At 34.3% G+C, this 17,469-nt stretch overlaps 3 protein-coding genes across 4 annotated transcripts; 2 read left to right on the top strand and 1 right to left on the bottom strand.

Annotated features, from left to right (window-relative positions):
- The first annotated feature begins 261 nt into the window (after positions 1 to 261).
- LOC132095515 (Bardet-Biedl syndrome 5 protein homolog) lies at positions 262 to 4,145 on the top strand. 2 transcript variants are annotated; one of them, XM_059500586.1, is made up of 12 exons: positions 262 to 484; positions 568 to 650; positions 750 to 815; positions 1,005 to 1,054; positions 1,126 to 1,253; positions 1,851 to 1,986; positions 2,080 to 2,175; positions 2,261 to 2,323; positions 2,942 to 3,076; positions 3,216 to 3,299; positions 3,598 to 3,621; positions 3,708 to 4,145. In XM_059500586.1, the coding sequence occupies exons 1-12, from the start codon at positions 423 to 425 to the stop codon at positions 3,807 to 3,809; spliced, it is 1,029 nt and encodes a 342-aa protein (XP_059356569.1). In that variant the 5' UTR covers positions 262 to 422; the 3' UTR covers positions 3,810 to 4,145. The 2 variants fall into 2 exon arrangements, with proteins under 2 accessions (XP_059356569.1, XP_059356571.1); XM_059500588.1 differs by having other exon boundaries at positions 281 to 484; positions 572 to 650.
- Positions 4,146 to 4,666: 521 nt separating this feature from the next.
- LOC132095514 (kelch-like protein 41a) lies at positions 4,667 to 9,464 on the top strand. Its single transcript, XM_059500585.1, has 6 exons — positions 4,667 to 6,149; positions 7,223 to 7,380; positions 7,454 to 7,561; positions 7,649 to 7,834; positions 8,300 to 8,446; positions 9,020 to 9,464. Exons 1-6 carry the CDS (start codon positions 5,058 to 5,060, stop codon positions 9,129 to 9,131), a joined length of 1,803 nt encoding a protein of 600 aa, XP_059356568.1. The 5' UTR covers positions 4,667 to 5,057; the 3' UTR covers positions 9,132 to 9,464.
- Positions 9,465 to 12,084: 2,620 nt separating this feature from the next.
- Positions 12,085 to 17,347, bottom strand: LOC132094802 (cilia- and flagella- associated protein 210-like). The gene is made up of 9 exons (XM_059499434.1): positions 17,134 to 17,347; positions 16,851 to 17,050; positions 15,397 to 15,570; positions 15,115 to 15,320; positions 14,859 to 15,015; positions 14,639 to 14,778; positions 13,785 to 13,977; positions 13,395 to 13,559; positions 12,085 to 12,507 (listed from the first exon to the last, which is right to left on the bottom strand). Exons 1-9 carry the CDS (start codon positions 17,198 to 17,200, stop codon positions 12,154 to 12,156), a joined length of 1,656 nt encoding a protein of 551 aa, XP_059355417.1. The 5' UTR covers positions 17,201 to 17,347; the 3' UTR covers positions 12,085 to 12,153.
- Positions 17,348 to 17,469: the final 122 nt, after the last annotated feature.

Below are 17,469 nucleotides of genomic sequence, written 5' to 3'. Positions count from 1 at the left end.
TCCTTCACATTTTTTGAGATACTGAATTTTTAATTTTCCTAAGCTGTAAATCGTAACCATATAGAATAAAAAAAAATAAAAGAAATACTTGAACTCTTGAAATATTTCAGTTTGTGCGCACTGAATCTAGAATATAAGAAAGTTTGCTTTTTTGAATTTAATAACAAAAAAAAGAAAGAACTTTTCCATTATATACAATTTTTTTTGTTGTTGTTGAGATGCAAGCATGATAAATCTACTTAGATAATCACGGTTTGTCCCTTCCGGACCGCCGTACTCACTGATGTTACCGTGGTGACGTGAAGACGCTCTGCGCTAAATCCTCTTGCACAGTGACAGAGCTTCAGTCAATATTATCGAAAGAAAACTATATTTCCTTTGGTTTAGTTTCGCGTATAAAGCGCCGACAGTAAGGACTTGTGATGGCGTCGGTGTTAGACGTTCTCTGGGAGGACAGAGACGTGAGATTTGACATCACTCCGCAGTAAGTTCCGAGGCTAATCTGCTAGCTCAGACACTACAACCATTTGACGTTAGTGTTTTATTCTCCTCTCTTCTTCACTTAAGCCAGATGAAAACCAGACCAGGCGAAAACCTGATCGACTGCCTGGATTCAATCGAGGACACAAAGGGAAATAATGGTGACAGAGGTGAATAAGTGTATTATTTCAGCCTTGTTACACGTGGTTATCTTTATGTATGTATATTAAGTTGTATTAATCGGGACATCTCGTTTTGTCTTTATACAGGAAGACTCCTGGTTACCAATCTGAGGATAATCTGGCATTCACTGGCACTACCAAGAGTCAACTTGTGTGAGCGTTACATCTTTCATTGCACTGGACAGATGACAGTGCACTCATAAAACAGCATCTGGATGCTTTTCTTGTATTTAAGTCAAACCAATTCTTCATTTGTGATGTAATCATTCATGCATCGGAGAGCTGCTTGACATCAGTTGTCTCTTACCTTTTTATTTGTCTTCTGTTTTTATTTATTAACAGCTGTGGGATACAACTGCATTATAAATATCACCACGAGGACAGCGAATTCAGTGAGTCATCTTGATGCATGTTTTCCCTCATTCTTTTCAATGGCTGATATAAAATCTTCTCTTTTTTCCAGAAACTGAGAGGTCAGACTGAAGCACTTTACATATTAACCAAATCTAATAACACTAGATTTGAGTTCATATTCACCAATGTGGTCCCAGGAAGTCCAAGACTGTTCACATCTGTCATTGCTGTTCACAGGTACATAAGCAATACATAATGACACCATTAGACCACTTTAGTGACTAATAAAAGTTCAAATAATCTATTTTTCTATTCCTTTTTTTTTGAGTTAGCATATTGACTAAATTAACAAACTAAATCTAGCATTTAGATCTGTAGCTCAATATATACAATATTCTGTGAACTGCAGAATAATACATTCTAAATTTTTTATTTTTAACTACAGTTAAAAGTATTTTAAGCAGCACTTTGAAGAAATGTTTAATACTTAAAAACATTTTTTCTTAGGAGGGAGGGACATAAAGAAATACCACATAATCTGACAAAACAGAAAGCACCAGAAAGTAGAGTTTTTGATTGGTTAATTTGAACCTTTAAATAAAATCAATTATTCAGATGAAATATTATTATAGGAAAGCCTATAAGAGATGTTGCATAGGATAAACTTAATACAAAATAGAACAAAATATTATGCCGAAATGATTGCAATGTTAATAAAATATATATATTTTTGTATTTTATTCATTCAGCTGACACAAATAATAAGAAATATTAAGCCATGCCTTTACTTGTAAAGTATTAGTACAGTTAACTTATTATTTGTGTTTCTTTCAGAGCTTATGAAACTTCCAAAATGTATCGAGATCTGAAGCTAAGAGGAGCTCTTATTCAGAATAAACAGCTGAGGCTTCTGCCGCAGGAGCAGGTTTATGACAAAATCAATGGAGTCTGGAACCTGTCTAGTGATCAGGTATTTTCAGTGGATTGATTGTTTAATAGGAGTTTGACTGAGAAATGTCTGTTGCTGTGCCGTTAAACAACAAAGCATGGGCTTGTGTTTCAGGGTAATCTTGGAACGTTTTTCATTACTAATGTGAGGATAGTGTGGCATGCCAACATGAACGAAAGCTTCAACGTCAGCATTCCCTATTTACAAATTGTGAGTGTTTCTTTTGCTTCAAAAGACTCAGCCATCAGTAATGAGTAGTAACTGTGATTTCTTTTTCCTATTATTTTGTCTGAAGCGCTCAATAAGGATTAGAGACTCTAAATTTGGACATGCTCTTGTGATTGAGAGCTCTCAACAGGTAAGTTTGAACCAAGTTCACTGGACAAATAACATTTATGTCGTATAATGTGACCTGTAATGACCCTAAAATTTCATTAAAAGCACATATTTTCTTAACATTATTATCATTTTTGATGAGATACTATTTTGTACATTTACCAGGCAATTTTTTTTTAAAGAAATGATTTAGCACGGACACTTTACGTTGACCAAAAGTGACAATAAAGATATTTATTTTACAAAATATTTAAATTTTTCAATAAATGCTGTTCTTGTAATCTTTCTGCTTATCAAAGAATCTTTAAAAAATGTATCACGCTTTCCACACAAATGTTTTCCACATTTGATAATAATAAATGTTTCTTGAGATGCAAATCATCATAGAATAGTTCTGAAGATCATGTGACACTGAAGATTGGAGTAATGATCACAGGAAATTAAATTCCTAAATATATTCAAATAGAAAACAGTTATTTTAAATTGTTATAATATCTCACAATATTACTGTATTTTTAATCAAATAAATGCAGCCTTGAACATTATTATAGATCGATCATACACACCCCAAAACTATTGAACGGTTGTCGATGTGGAATTAATTCCGTTGTGACATTTTGTGCTTTTTTCTCTCTGTTAGACAGGAGGATATGTGCTGGGATTCAAGATCGACCCAACGAACAAGTTACAAGATGCAGTGAAGGAAATCAACTCCTTACACAAAGTGTACTCGGCAAACCCCATTTTTGGTGTGGAATATGAGATGGAAGAAAAGGTAGTATTGAAGATGTTTCGATCTATATTGAAAAGCACAATAATTTTGTTCATCAGTATTAAACTTGGCTAGAATGGCTCCATTTTTCAGTAAATTAAAAGCAAAAAAGTTGGTAAATATCATAAGCTTTCTGTCTCAGCCTCAGCCTCTGGAGGAGCTGACAGTAGATCAGCCGCCTGATGACGTGGAGATTGAGCCAGATGAGCACACAGACGCTTTTACCGTGAGTTTTACCTCATGTGCTACTCTCAGAGATAATGACACTCTGCTTTCAACACAGTGCTGTGTGTGTGTGTGTGTGTGTGTGTGTGTGCATCTCTCACATGCTGAAAATAGCAGATCGCATAAGCCACAACTCACAATGTCCCATCAACACAGACTTTTGTTGCCTGGTATCAGAAATGTTTACACAGAGCTCTGATGATTCTGACATCAGAAACATTCTGTTATTTAATACTTATAGTAGATTTTATTACACAGACAATCACTGATGTGCTTTTTCTTCTCTTATTCACCTCAAGGCTTATTTTGCAGATGGAAATAAGGTAAATTCTATGTCTGTCGGTCTGTATATCTATCTATCAGTCTAGAGGAACTTTCCATTTAAATGACATCTTTTCTTCTTCTTAAGCAACATGATCGTGAGCCGGTGTTCTCTGAAGAGCTGGGTCTGGCTATAGAGAAATTAAAAGATGGATTCACACTACAGGGACTCTGGGAAGTCATGGGTTAAAAAATTACGTATTTTGGCATTGCATTGTTTATATCCAATATAAAGATTTTTTCATTAGCAAAATGTCCAAATTGTATTTATTTCCAGAGCATTTTTTTGATATTGTATAATTATTTATGTTTACAAATCAAATGTGAACCAAGTGTATGTAATGAGAAAAATGCTGGAAAAAATAAAAGTTCATTTTTAAACTTTTGTGTTAGATGAATAGACACAGAAATAAGAACATTCATATACGTGTTATATACAAAATAATATATGTATATTGGTTTTATGTAGAGAACTTTACGTGCTGATTTTGCTGTTGTGTTGTAATAAATGTACGAGTGAAAATGATGATGGAAATTGTTGTTTAATCATGTTTTTCGACACTTGTTTAAGCCGCTTTCATAGTAGTGGGTTGATCAAACCAACACGTGCAGTTTGTTGGCTCAGGATTAACAGGTCTGTTTAAAAATGTGCCAGAGGAGCTCAACTACTCCACAAATGACCAGAAGAGCTGATTAACACGGCTGTTGTTTGCTGACATTTAAAGCGACAGAAGGTTGTAAAGTAAAAAGAGTATTTAAAGGAATACTTCACAAAAATAATTATTTACTCACCCTCATGTTGTTCAAAACTTGTGTGCCGTCATGTTTTCTGTGAAACCAAAATGTAAATTTAGAAAAATGTACACTCATTATTTGCTATTTACAATTACCGGTTATAGTCTGTAAAGCTCCAAAAATAAAAACAACAACAAAAATATACATATATATATCATGAAAGTGCATAAATAATGACACCATTTTCATTTTTAAATAGAAACCATGACATTAATGAGTCACCGATCTATAAACTTACTAATTGTACAAATGACACCATGTCCAAAACGGAGGTAATGACATGCACCTTTACAATTATTTAAAACTGTCAAGACACCTGTTGAATTCCTACTGACACGTCACTCCTTCCATCCTGTAGTCATACAGCACCAAACACATTCATTGACAAAACACCCCTGACCTCTGAGTGTGTCCAAGGTTCACAGTTGTCTTTTTCAGTCTTTGACAGCTGCATGATGTGACACTGGGCTCCCGTTTGGTCAGCCTGAATTCTTTCTGACTTTATGAGGGGTCTATATTTAGAGGGGCGGACTTAAATCGCGGGGGGGTTGTGTTGGGGCTCTGTGTTATTTCAGCCTCTTTCAACTGAGACGGCAAGACAAGAGGAAGTACAGCATCCTCTTCGAGACCTGCAACATTTGAGATGGAACCCGTGAGTATCAAGGAGGACCTGAGGCTCTTTCAGAGCACCCTGCTCCAGGACGGTTTGAAGGAACTTCTAAAGGAGAACAAGTTTGTGGATTGTATTCTGAAGGTTGGAGATCGGTGTCTGCCCTGCCACAGACTCATCATGGCGGCATGTAGCCCGTATTTCCGAGAGCTGTACTTTACTGAAGATGGTGTTGAGAAGAAAGACTCCAGCAGGGAAGTAGTGCTGGAAAACGTGGATCCCACTATTATGGACATGATTGTGAACTATCTCTATTCGGCAGACATTGAAATCACAGATGAGAATGTACAAGACGTCTTCGCAGTCGCCAACAGATTCCAAATCCCATCGGTGTTCACCATTTGCGTCAACTATCTACAAAACAAGCTTTCTTTGGCTAACTGCTTGGCCAATTTCAGAATGGGACTGGTTTTGAACTGCCCTAGACTTGCTATAGCTGCTAGGGACTTTATAGCAGAGCGTTTTGAGACTTTATCCAAGGATGAGGACTTTCTTGACTTCAACGCTCCCGAGTTGTTCGCTATCATCGGGTGCGATGCTCTAAACGTGGAAAAAGAAGAGGTCGTGTTCGAGCTCGTGATGAAATGGGTCCGGAAGAACAAGGAGAACCGGACGAAAGCTTTGGGAGATGCTTTCGATCACATCCGTTTCCGATTACTACCTGAGAAATACTTCAAGGAGAAGGTGGAAAAGGACGACATCATCAAGGCAGACCCTGAGCTCGCCAAGAAGCTGAAGGTCATCAAAGAGGCTTTTGCTGGAAAACTTCCACAAGATAAGGAGGGCGAGAATGGCGAAGGGGAAGAGGGGGGAAAAGTCTTGCCTGGTTATCTCAATAACAGCAAACGGCTGGGGATGTTCAACAGGGATCTCATCCTGATGATAAACGACACGGCGGCTGTGGCCTATGATGCTGATGAAAACGAATGCTTCCTTGCAGCCATGGCAGAGCAGATACCTCGAAATCATGTTAGCATCACGTCGAAGAAGAACCTGCTCTATGTTTTGGGAGGACTGTTTGTTGATGAAGACAAGGAATCACCACTGCAGTGCTATTTCTACCAGGTTAGACCAAGTCACTCATTTATTTAACAAAAGGTTGTTTACGGCAAGGATTATAACTACAACTCAATTTTTATAGCTGTGGTGTGGTCATATCTATTCTCATAGAATAAGTTAAACAACATAGAGAAACGATTTTGATTAAATCATTTTAAGTAAGGGTTGTTTTTTCAGCTGAAGAGCGATAAAATCATTGACATTTAATTAGAAATTGCCCGCCTTTTAAAAACGAGGTTGTAGATGCTATTATTGTTGTCAAGATCGTGATTTATTCAAAATGGAAATTATCTCATCATTTACTCGCCATAAGGTTGTTCTGTTTTCTTTCGGTGACACGGGACTTGCACATAAGACAAATTTTATGGTAGCGTAACATTTATTTATTATTATTATTATTTATTGCCATTTTTTGGAGCTTACAGCCAAAGTCCCTTTGACTTACAGAAAAGAGTGATATTTTCTATATGAAATTTTTTACAGCTTTTCACATTGTACCTAGCCATGTGTTGTCTTCCTTTTAACCCTTGGTTATGAATACTCTTGTGGTTTTAAACACGAATCGCATTTTCAGACATCCAAACAAAAAAATGCAAATGTTTTTGTTATTTTTTTTGGGACTTTTTTCAGTATATCTATTTATGGCAATTTTTTTATATGACTTTTTTTTTATTTTAGTTTTAGTTATTTTTGTACATCAAGCTAATTAAAAAATAAAAAATCTTTCCCTTGGCAATTAGCTAAAATAAAATAAGATTAGGTTTTTCATATTTAATGTTAAATATTTTAAGTAATAAACATTTTTAAGGTTTTAGTTTTAGTTAAGAATGATCCTGGGTTCATATTTTTAAGGGTAAAAACCCCACTTTTGTGTTGCATACTGACATGGAATGACATGAAGGCGAATAAATGTTGACTAGATTTTTAATTTTGGGTGCACTATTCATTTAATTGTATGACTTTATATTTCTAGGTGCAGAAAAGTTCCAAATCATTAACAGACCTAGTACAAAGGCAAGGAAAATAAAACTAAAGTTACATACATTCGTAATTCATTTAAAATCATGCATATTCTTCAGCTGGACACTCATTCTCCAAACTGGATCGCCCTGCCACCGATGCCATCGCCCAGATGTCTGTTTGCCGTGGGGGAGTTTGAAAACCTCTTGTTTGCAGTTGCTGGTAAAGACCTGCAGAGCAATGAATCTCTGGACTCAGTGCTGTGTTATGATGTCGAGTAAGTTTCTTCTACATTTTCTGCTACATGAGCCAAAGAAGTCCATCTAATTACTTGTTGTTGCTCTTGGCAGTAAGATGAAGTGGCAGGAGACCAAAAAACTGCCCTTAAGAATTCACGGTCACAGTGTGATCTCACACAACGGACTAGTTTACTGCATAGGAGGAAAGACGGATGAGAAGTAAGTCAGATTTTAATTAACATAAACTTAAATACAAAATAAAAGCCTGAAATTAGGCGTAATTGCTCGTTTTAATCTCTGGAACAGTAAAACCATCAACAAGATGTTTGCATACAACCACAAGAAGTCCGAATGGAAAGAGTTGGCGGCCATGAAGACACCCAGGTCCATGTTTGGAGCCGTAGTCCACAAAGGAAAGATCATTGTGGTTGGAGGGGTCAATGAAGACGGCCTTTTATCCTCTAGTGAAGCCTATGACTTTGGGACGAACAAGTACGTAATACATCACTCATTTTTAACTGACACGTAATCCTGAAACCACAAGTATTTAAAAAAGTGCAAAGATACTCTAAATTAAAGCTAAAGTTAGCCAGTGATCAGTGAAGGATTTAAAACAGAGACGTGCCAAACAGTTTTCCCTCCAAAATTAAGTCACTTCCAGGAGAATGATGTCACAAAGGAACTGGCTCTTGTAAGTATAAAATGATATTGAGAACACATGGAAAACCTATAAAATAATCACCAATTACAACAATGTTCTCAGCAAAATATTTTTTTGTTTGAACCATATAGATTGGAGATTATTATAATATTTATAATAACTTTTTCATTTGAGACATAAATTACAAAAATAGGGAAAAATATTATTTTAAAGTCACCCTTATGTTTACTGAACTGGAATATTGTGGTAGTTTTCCTGTTATCCTCTACAGAACTAACCGTTTTTTCCCCTTGTAGATGGGAGCCGTTCTCTGAGTTTATGCAGGAGAGAAGTTCTGTGAATTTGGTCAGTGCTGCTGGTGTCCTGTATGCTGTGGGCGGCTTCGCGGTGCAGGAGAACGAGGACAAACAGTGTGTCCCATCAGAAATCACTGACATCTGGCAGTAAGTGTTGCAGCAAAAGTCCATCTGGTTTATATTCACCAAGCACTATTATGGGATCAAATATTTAACAGATATTTCTTTTTTAAATAATTGCTGTTCTTTTGAACTTTCTATTCATCAAAGAATCCTGTATCACAGTTATTAAATAAATAAAATCTGTATATTAGAATGATTTCTGAAGGATCATGTGGCACTGAAGAATGGAGTAATGATGCTGAAAATTTAGCTTTGCATCACAGGAATAAATTAGATATTAATATATATATACATATAAATAAATAAACTTATTTTAAATATGGTAATAATATTTCACGATACTACTGTTTTCCTGTATTTTTGATCAAGTAAATGCAGCCTCGGAGACTTCTTTCAAAAATGAACTGATTGACCCCAAATTTTTTAACTTTTGAAATCGCAAAAAAAAAAGAAAAAAAAAAAGAAATCTAAACTAAATATATTTTTAAACTTTTAACATGTAATGTATCATTGCAGTTGGGACTAAATTTTTAACTTTTAACATGTAATGTATCATTGCAATTGGGACTAAATCTAAAAACCCCTCTTTTTTAACAGGTATGAGGAGGACAAGAAACAGTGGACTGGAATGATACGAGAGATGCGATATGCTGCCGGTGCCTCCTGCGTTACTATGAGATTAAATGCAGCAAAGATGCCTAAACTTTAAAACATCATAATCACTTTTTATAGTTTGTATCCAATAGAAAAGTGTAATTATATTTTAAAGCAGGAAAAGCAACAACAAGAACCAAACATTTACTATATTTACTATAATGCACATTCCCCGTCTTTGAAAGTTTGAATCGAAATGAATTGCAACTAAAACAAATTTATTTTGATGCTAACATTACAAACTATTCATCCCTCTTCTTTAACATAGTAAAATGTATAGTGAATGATGTCTCATGTTGACTTTAAGAGTAAAAATAACCACAGATTTATATTTCATGTTAGGTTATGTTGTGAAATGTGGTGCAGTTTCTACAATGGATGCCAAAATTAAATAATTTTTTTTTGTTATCCATACACAGTGCTTTAAGTGGCCCAAAAGAGGTGCCAATACTCTATTATAGCCTATATATATATATATATATATATATATATATATATATATATATATATATATATATAAGTAAGGGGGGTGTCTGCGGTCTTGGTTGACGGGATGGGGGGCTTATGATATTAGACTTCGTAGCCTATACTAAAAGATAATGAATTTCAAACCTTAACTAAACACATTTTTAGTCAAAGATCAACCGTCTGTCATTACTCTTTAGTCTGCCACAACACACACCTCTTTTCTTTTATATACGATGCATAATAAATACATATTAAAAGGCAAACAGCTATGCATTTCTTCCTTGTGAATGAAAATTCACATAAGTAATATCACTTGTTACAAAATGAGCAATTAAAATAAGATTGCATTACTAATCTTGCAGATTACCCAGTCTGCAAACAATCTGATGTCTACCATTTCAAGATAATGTTGTAATGATTTAAAACTTCCTAGTCATCGGCGGGAACCGGCGGACAATCAAATAACATTTTAATACAAGAAATACAAGATATCCTAAATTCTCCAAATGTCTTTTCCCTCATCAGGGCCTCTCCTTTCATGTGCCAGGAATTTTTGCAGAATGATTTGGAGTCCCGGAAATCAAAGGCAATGCTAGACAGATTTAGAGAATCATATTATGTCTGTTTTTGGAGCAAATCAGCATATTAGAATGATTTCTGAAGAATCATGTGACACTGAAGACTGGAGGAATGATGAGGAAAATACAGCTTTGCATCACAGGAATAAAATACATTTTAAAATATATTCAAATAGAAAACATTTATTTTAAATTATAATAATATTTCATAATATTACAGGTTTTTTTACTGTATTTATTTTTTATTAAATAAATATAGCTTTGGTGAGCATGAGAGACATGAGAGAGAAAAAAAATAATAATCTTATCTGGCCCAAACTTTTAAACAGTAAATTATATCACATTAAATGGCAATCAATCAATAAAAGCATATGAGTTGTATATTGTATACTCTTTTGTTGGTTTAAATTGCTTCCATTGTCTTTATTTGTAAGTCGTTTTGGATAAAAGTGTCTGCTAAATGTCTAAATGTACATAAACGTTAAAGAGAACTAACAAATCACAGATTCTTGATTTTATAGCATTTTACAAAATGTCCCAACTTCTCTGGAATCAAGGTTGTAAGAAGTCTAAGAATAATGTACTCTAAATGTATTTACTGCCACTTTTAAACAATTTAACGCACCCTTGATGAACAAGTTTTAATTACTTTCTGACATTATACATGTTTTTCAAAAGCAGTAACAGTTCGATTACAATATTATACAATATGCAACATATAAAATAAATCTAATACTACTAATATTTTACATATATATGTGCATAATGTCACCATGTACACATGTCCTCTGTTTTGTTACCACACAAAAAAAGTATAAGTATAAAAATCTTGCTAAAAGCTTCTTAGTTTTGCTTTTTCCATAACTTAAATCAGCTGAATTTTGATTTGTCAAACTCTTAAGTTACCTAATGCCCTTAACATGTCTGCTAGCAAACACCTACATAAAAGTTGAGAGCAAATCTTGGGTGACATCATAGATATACAGAATAAAGGCCTTTATTATGGGTCAATCCTAATACCTGCTTCCTGTTTAAGGCAGCTCACAGCCAAAAGTCATGGTGTCTGTCAAAATAAAAGTCATGCTTTGTAGTAAAAAACATGAAAAATAATGATTTTGTTTGGAGGAGGGATATATACACGATATTATTTAGAGTTATTATTATTTATTAATACGCTAATATTAAATAGATAATAGGAAATATATGAAAAAAATTATATATAGCAATAAAGCATGTGCAAATCATTATCATTACAAGAATACATCATTACATTCATATTACAATTAATATATAAACAAATACATTTTTTAAACTCCCGATATTTAATTATAAATTTTTTAAAATATTTAATTGTATTGATGGTTGACTATTCTGGACAATATATTTATTTCATGATTTAAAATTGCAATTTAGGCAAAGTGTGGCTACTTTTGAAAATGCTAAAATATTTAGTTGCTGTTAAAAAGGGGGGAAATACAAAACATAAAAAAAAAGATTTATCCAGGATTGAGGGTATAGATGTTAACAATGTTGCCATCATATTAATATTAATAATCTTGTTTTATTGTAGAAATAATGCCTATCTTGGTCATTGTCTGTGTTTTTCTTGTATAATGCAAAAAAAAAAAAGAAAGAAAAGAAGCTAAAATATCAAATTGTTTTAAATTAACTCCTTTCAGGTAACAGGAAAATAATTATTAGTTATAATTTATTGATATTTAATAGATTTAAATATTTTTATACAGGCATCCCAAAGCAAATCATACTTTAATTTGACTTTTAACTAAGCTTGTTTTGACTATTACTATTAAGTTTCCAGGAATAAAACTTTTTTTATAACCAAGTTTTTTATACATCAGAATATTTCTAAATTAAAAAAAAAAAACATAAACTAAATTGTGTAACAAGAAATTAGATTTGAGGTTAAAAAGCAATATTTTAATCAAAACACTGCGATTACAATTTCTTTTGCATACAATTTTTATTATTGCAAAGTATGAGAGAGTGATTATAACCAGCTGTGGTGAAGTTTTACAAGGTGAATCCTAGTCTTTTCTTGGACTGTTGAATGTCAGGGGTCTCGTGCAGCTCTTTTATGTTTTGAGTGGTGCCGCTCACATAACTGGGCATCTCAACACCCGACTCATCATGGACTAGATAACTTGGTCTAAGCCCACCAAACACGGGCCCCAGACCCCCTCCGATGCCCTCTCTGGCAGCTTTCATGAGCGGGAAGGTGTTTCTCCCTGCCTTCCCAGCTGTTTCGAAGACCTGTTCGGCGTATTTCTGAAACTGGTGTTCCTCCTCAACGATGAGAGCAGTGTTCCTCTCAGCAAAGTCCTTCTCTTCTTTATTTGTACGCTGATGCCTTGCATGTTTCTCAGCCTTCACAAAAACCCATGTTGCATTTGAAAGAAATCATAGTTACATGCATAGCATAAAACACATTTAAAGGAACAGTTCACTCAAATATCGAAATTTTGGCAGAAAAAATATTTTGCATTACTCACCCTCAGGCAATCCAAGATTAAGAGAAGTTTGTTTAAAATTTTTAAACATATTCGGAGATATTTCGCTTCATATTACTTGCTCACCAATGGATGATCTGCAGTGAATGGGTGCCGTCAGAATGAAAGTCCAAATAGCTGATAAAAACATCACAATAATCCACAAGTAATACACACCACTCCAGTCCATCATTTTATGTCTTGTGAAGAGAAAGCTGGTTGTTTGTAAGAAACAAAACCATCATTAAGGTGTTTTTTAACTTTAATGTCTATCATTCATAATAACGCTTCCTCCAGTGAAAAAAAAAGTCCACCCCATGTTGTCCTCTAAAATCCACATTATATTTGTTTAGAACTGTTTTTGCTTGTAAATGGTGCTTGATCTGTGCATATTTCCCTCCTGATTCAGACAAGATGGCTTTTTCAAAATTAGAGGACTTGTATTTTAGCTGGCAGCAATGATTCAAAGCTAAATTGTCTTAATAATGAATTTGTTTCTTACAAACATGCAGTTTTTCTCTTCTCAAGACATTAACTGGTGGACTGGAGTGGTGTGGATTACTTGTGGATTATTGTGATGTTTTTATCAGCTGTTTGGACTCTCATTCTGACGGCACCCATTCACTGTCATTGTTGAGCAAGTGATATAATGCTACATTTCTTCAAATCTGTTCTGACGAAGAAACAAACTCATGTACATCTTAGATGTCCCAGGTGAGTTAGTATGTCAAGACCAGCGAGTGTTCCTTTAAGAGCTAAACCCACCATTTCCTGTATATAGATGTCTTGTAGTGTTTTTCCTTCTTCTCTAGCTTTTTGAGCTTGGAGTTCTTGTTTTTTCATGAAGATTTTATCTGCTTCCTTCTTTGCATTCAGCATCTCCAGGGCTTTTTGTCTCTCCTCTTCTGTCTTTTGTTCTTGCTCTTTCCTCTAATACAGGGTTAAAAAAAAGTGTATGTATTTCAAATTATGTACACAAACGTAAATTGTCGTAAATGCAATATTACTGTGACAAAACCACTGTAATACATGGCCTCTTGTCATTAGTTGTCTTAGTTTAATCAAATAATCATCTAAATAATCATTCATTACTAGACAAACTTTGAAGAGTTAAATCATCTGTTTGCACAAATACATGAAGAAGAGGTTATTTACCTTGGACTGTCTGTGTGCAGTGATGGAGTTCAACATGGCTGCATGTTTTTCTTCTTTCTCACGCTGTTCTCGAGCCTGTTTGGCCTCACGTTCAGCGACTGCTTTCGCGATGATCTGTTCCTCATTGCTTATTTGTTGCTGCTTCTGTACTGCTAACTTCTGTATAATAGTCTGTCTTTGTCTCTGGATCTCTCTAAAGCAAAACAAAATGCAAATACAAGCCCAGTGCTGAGACAAAGCAAGCAGTGAAGAGAATTAATCTTTCTTGCCAGGGTTCCCACACAACGAACTCTCATAACTTTTTCTTAACCAATGTTGTAAAAAAAAAATGTACATCCATTTTGTATGTCGGGTTACAGTCTTTTGAATTTATTAGTATATGATATATATATTTAGCAACTAAGTGAAATAAAATAAGTTGCAGTAGAAGTACTAAAGATAGTAAAACTTAAAAAAAAGTGTTACTTAGTTTAAATGTTGACTGAAAAAAATATATATTTTTATATATTTAATATATTTTTTTATATATTATTATATATATATTTTTTTTTTCAATCTCATTTAGCTCACCTTGAAGTACTAAAATAATAAAAACTACAGACATACAAAAAAATAAAAAAAAAAAATAAAAAATAACAGTATATATATATATATATATAATCCTTAAATAACACGGAAAGCTCATGATGTTTTAAAATAGCAAAAATGCCCCAAATACAGTTGGAAGAAATGCCTTCAAAAATGAAAAAAAAAAAAAAGCTACTGAAAATGAATCTTTTCTGGCACTGGTGGGAATCCTGGCATTTATACCCACAAGACAAATTTACACTGTATTAGCATGTAATTTACAGTACCTAAATATTTCCTCCTGCTTCTCTTTCCTCATTTTCACGACTTTTTCTTTATGTTTGGCAAGCTGCTTGCGTTTCTCCTCCTCTTCCTCCTGCCTCTGAGCCTCTGCTGCTTTCATAAGCTCTCTGTTGGTCAAATAGTCCTGATGGAAGACAGAAGAACAGATTTCAAAACAGCATCTGATTCACTCTATCTGTAAATGTTGTTGAACAAGCGCCTTACCTGATGAGCCTTCATCACGCTTCTCTTCTCTTCCTGTTTCTTGCGCTCGTTCATGGACTGTTCCCACAGATGAAGATCTCTGAGTCGCTCAACTTCTTCAGCCTCACGCTTGACCTCCTGTCTCTCCTGCTCTTTCTTCAATTCATGATCATTCATCCTAATATAGCAGGAAACATCAGGTTCTTTTTATCAGGTACTTTCGTATTAACTACATCATTGTTGCTGAATGCACTGAAGCACTTTAATGTCTCCTTACTGTTGTTTCACACTCTCAGCAGTGGCCAGTTGGTCTTGTTTCCTCTGTATGGCTTTCTGTTGCTCCTGCTGAAGGTCCTGTTCTTCTCTGGAAGCTATTTCGGCCAGGATATCGGTGTCTATGTCTCTTCTGGCATTTTGCTTCATGCATTTTAGTTCAATCTGAGCCTCTCTTTCCTTCAGAACCTCTGCCAGCAGCAGAGCACTCTATAAAAAACAAAAGAATAGTTTCTAGTAATGTTTCACATCAGAAAAGTGTGATTAAATAATGAGAGACACAGACATGGAAGCCTTTCACTCTGTCGGTCTGGTAGTACTGCTGGGCTTTTGCTTTCTCGATGGCCTCCTTCCGTATCTGGGCCTGGTATTTTGCTTCTTCTATGTCAATTTGTTTCCGCTCCTCTTCTTCAATCGCCTCTCGAAATTTTTTCGCCTCTAGCTTTTTTTGTCGCTGTCCCTTTAAGGAAAAAAACATCTGTTTTTCTCCATGGAAGACTTTTTGCACAAGTCAAATGCATAGCTTATATTAGCCCAAGCATTTATATTAATTATGATTTTTATTTTACTTTTATTTTTTGTTAAGAAAACCCCAGAATATTACATCAAGACAGCATTCAAATTAATCAACTACAATCAAAATTAATATTATAACAGAGACATAGGAAAAAATTAAATTGGATGGATAAAAGTACACACACACACACACATATATATATTTTAGTCATTTTGTTGTGTTTTTATAATTTTTTGATATTTTTGTTTTATACATGAAGCGTTTATTAATTTATTCAGTTTTTATTTTAATTATTTTAGTACATGAAGTTGAACTTAATTATAAATACTATAAGATTTTTTCAATTAAAACTAGCTGAAACTAAAAATATTTTATATTTATTTTATTTCAGTAAACTATTTTATTTCACAACATTTCTTTAAGGTTTTAATTTTAGTTTAGTTTTACTATCAACAATAACATTGTTCTAGACACAAATACAGTCATATCAATGTGTACAAAATTATCACAGGGATATTTCTGATAAATTATTATATAAATTATTTTTACATTTAGTCTTTTAGCAGACACTTTTATCCAAAGCGACTTACAAATGAGGACAATGGAAGCAATAAAAACAACAAAAGAGCAGTGATATACAAGTACTATAACAAGTCTCAGTTATCTTAAACACAGTGTCACATAGCAAGGGCAATTTAATTAAATAGTAAATAAAAAGAAAACAGATAGAATAGAATAAAGAATAGAGCAATCTAGTGTTAGAGGTATTTTTTGCTTTTGTTAATTGTATAATAAATGACAAGAAAACGGATACAATACAAAAAGATTAGAAAGCTAGTTAGATATTTTTTTAAGAATAGAATTAAAATATTTTCAGAATAGTTTTATTTTATTTATATTGTATTTTAATAGTTTTATTAATTATATTAGAATAATTTTAGAATACACACTTCTTTCTCAATTATAATGATTTTTTTATGAATTATTCTTGATTGTTCTTAATTGACTCAACGATAGGATAATTATATATTTATAATTTTATATTTTTATATTCTCCTTAAAAAAATAAAAATATAATTCCGCATATTATGTTTAGCGTGAATTGTGGATTTTTCAAGCAAATATTGCTCATTCTGACTAACGCGAGAGCTGGAACCAGACACTCCAGTGTGTACTCCACTGATCTGTCTCTATATAAGCCCCTCGCTATAGTGTGTACTTACAGCGATGGTATTGGTCCAGTGTTTGACTTGCTCTCTAGAGCGCATGTGCAGCGCCTCGCGCTCTTGCGCCGCTGCAATCTCACTCCGGTTCTGTAGATTGAGTCCGTTCACACTGTCCTGCACGCGCTGCCATTCCGATTTAGACAAAACTACCATTTGACGAAGATCCGCTTCCTTTTTCTCCACCTCCGAGCTCATAACTGTGTGCATTTGACCAGTAACGTTAATTATTATAATTTTACAGACAATCTTTTAGCTATCCTGGTGCACCAGTCATCCTTACCTCGTTGACTCGAGCCATTCTTCCGCCCGTTCTGAACGACACCTGTTGTAATTGAGGTTGTTGCCATCTTAACTGCTTCTTTATGTCCTCTCACATTCGTTGATCTTTATATCTTTATATATGTTTATTCCTTAATGCTTCGGCAAACTTGGCTAGCTTTGGTAACATGTTTGGACTCCCTACACTGTGTTGCTCGGCAACCATTTGAACTTCTGTTACACTGTTCCCTGGCAACCCTGCAAGTGAAGTAGGTGACGTCATGCGTAGCCTCATTCAACAGCCAGCCTTCTAGAAAATAAACTCAGCCGAGATAAAGCATCGCTTTGGGGCTATTTA

This window comes from Carassius carassius, chromosome 19, assembly GCF_963082965.1.
Source record: "Carassius carassius chromosome 19, fCarCar2.1, whole genome shotgun sequence".
NCBI classification, from domain to species: Eukaryota; Metazoa; Chordata; class Actinopteri; order Cypriniformes; family Cyprinidae; genus Carassius; species Carassius carassius.
Note: the sequence above shows the minus strand (reverse complement) of the source record. Positions and strands in the feature narration are given on the sequence as shown.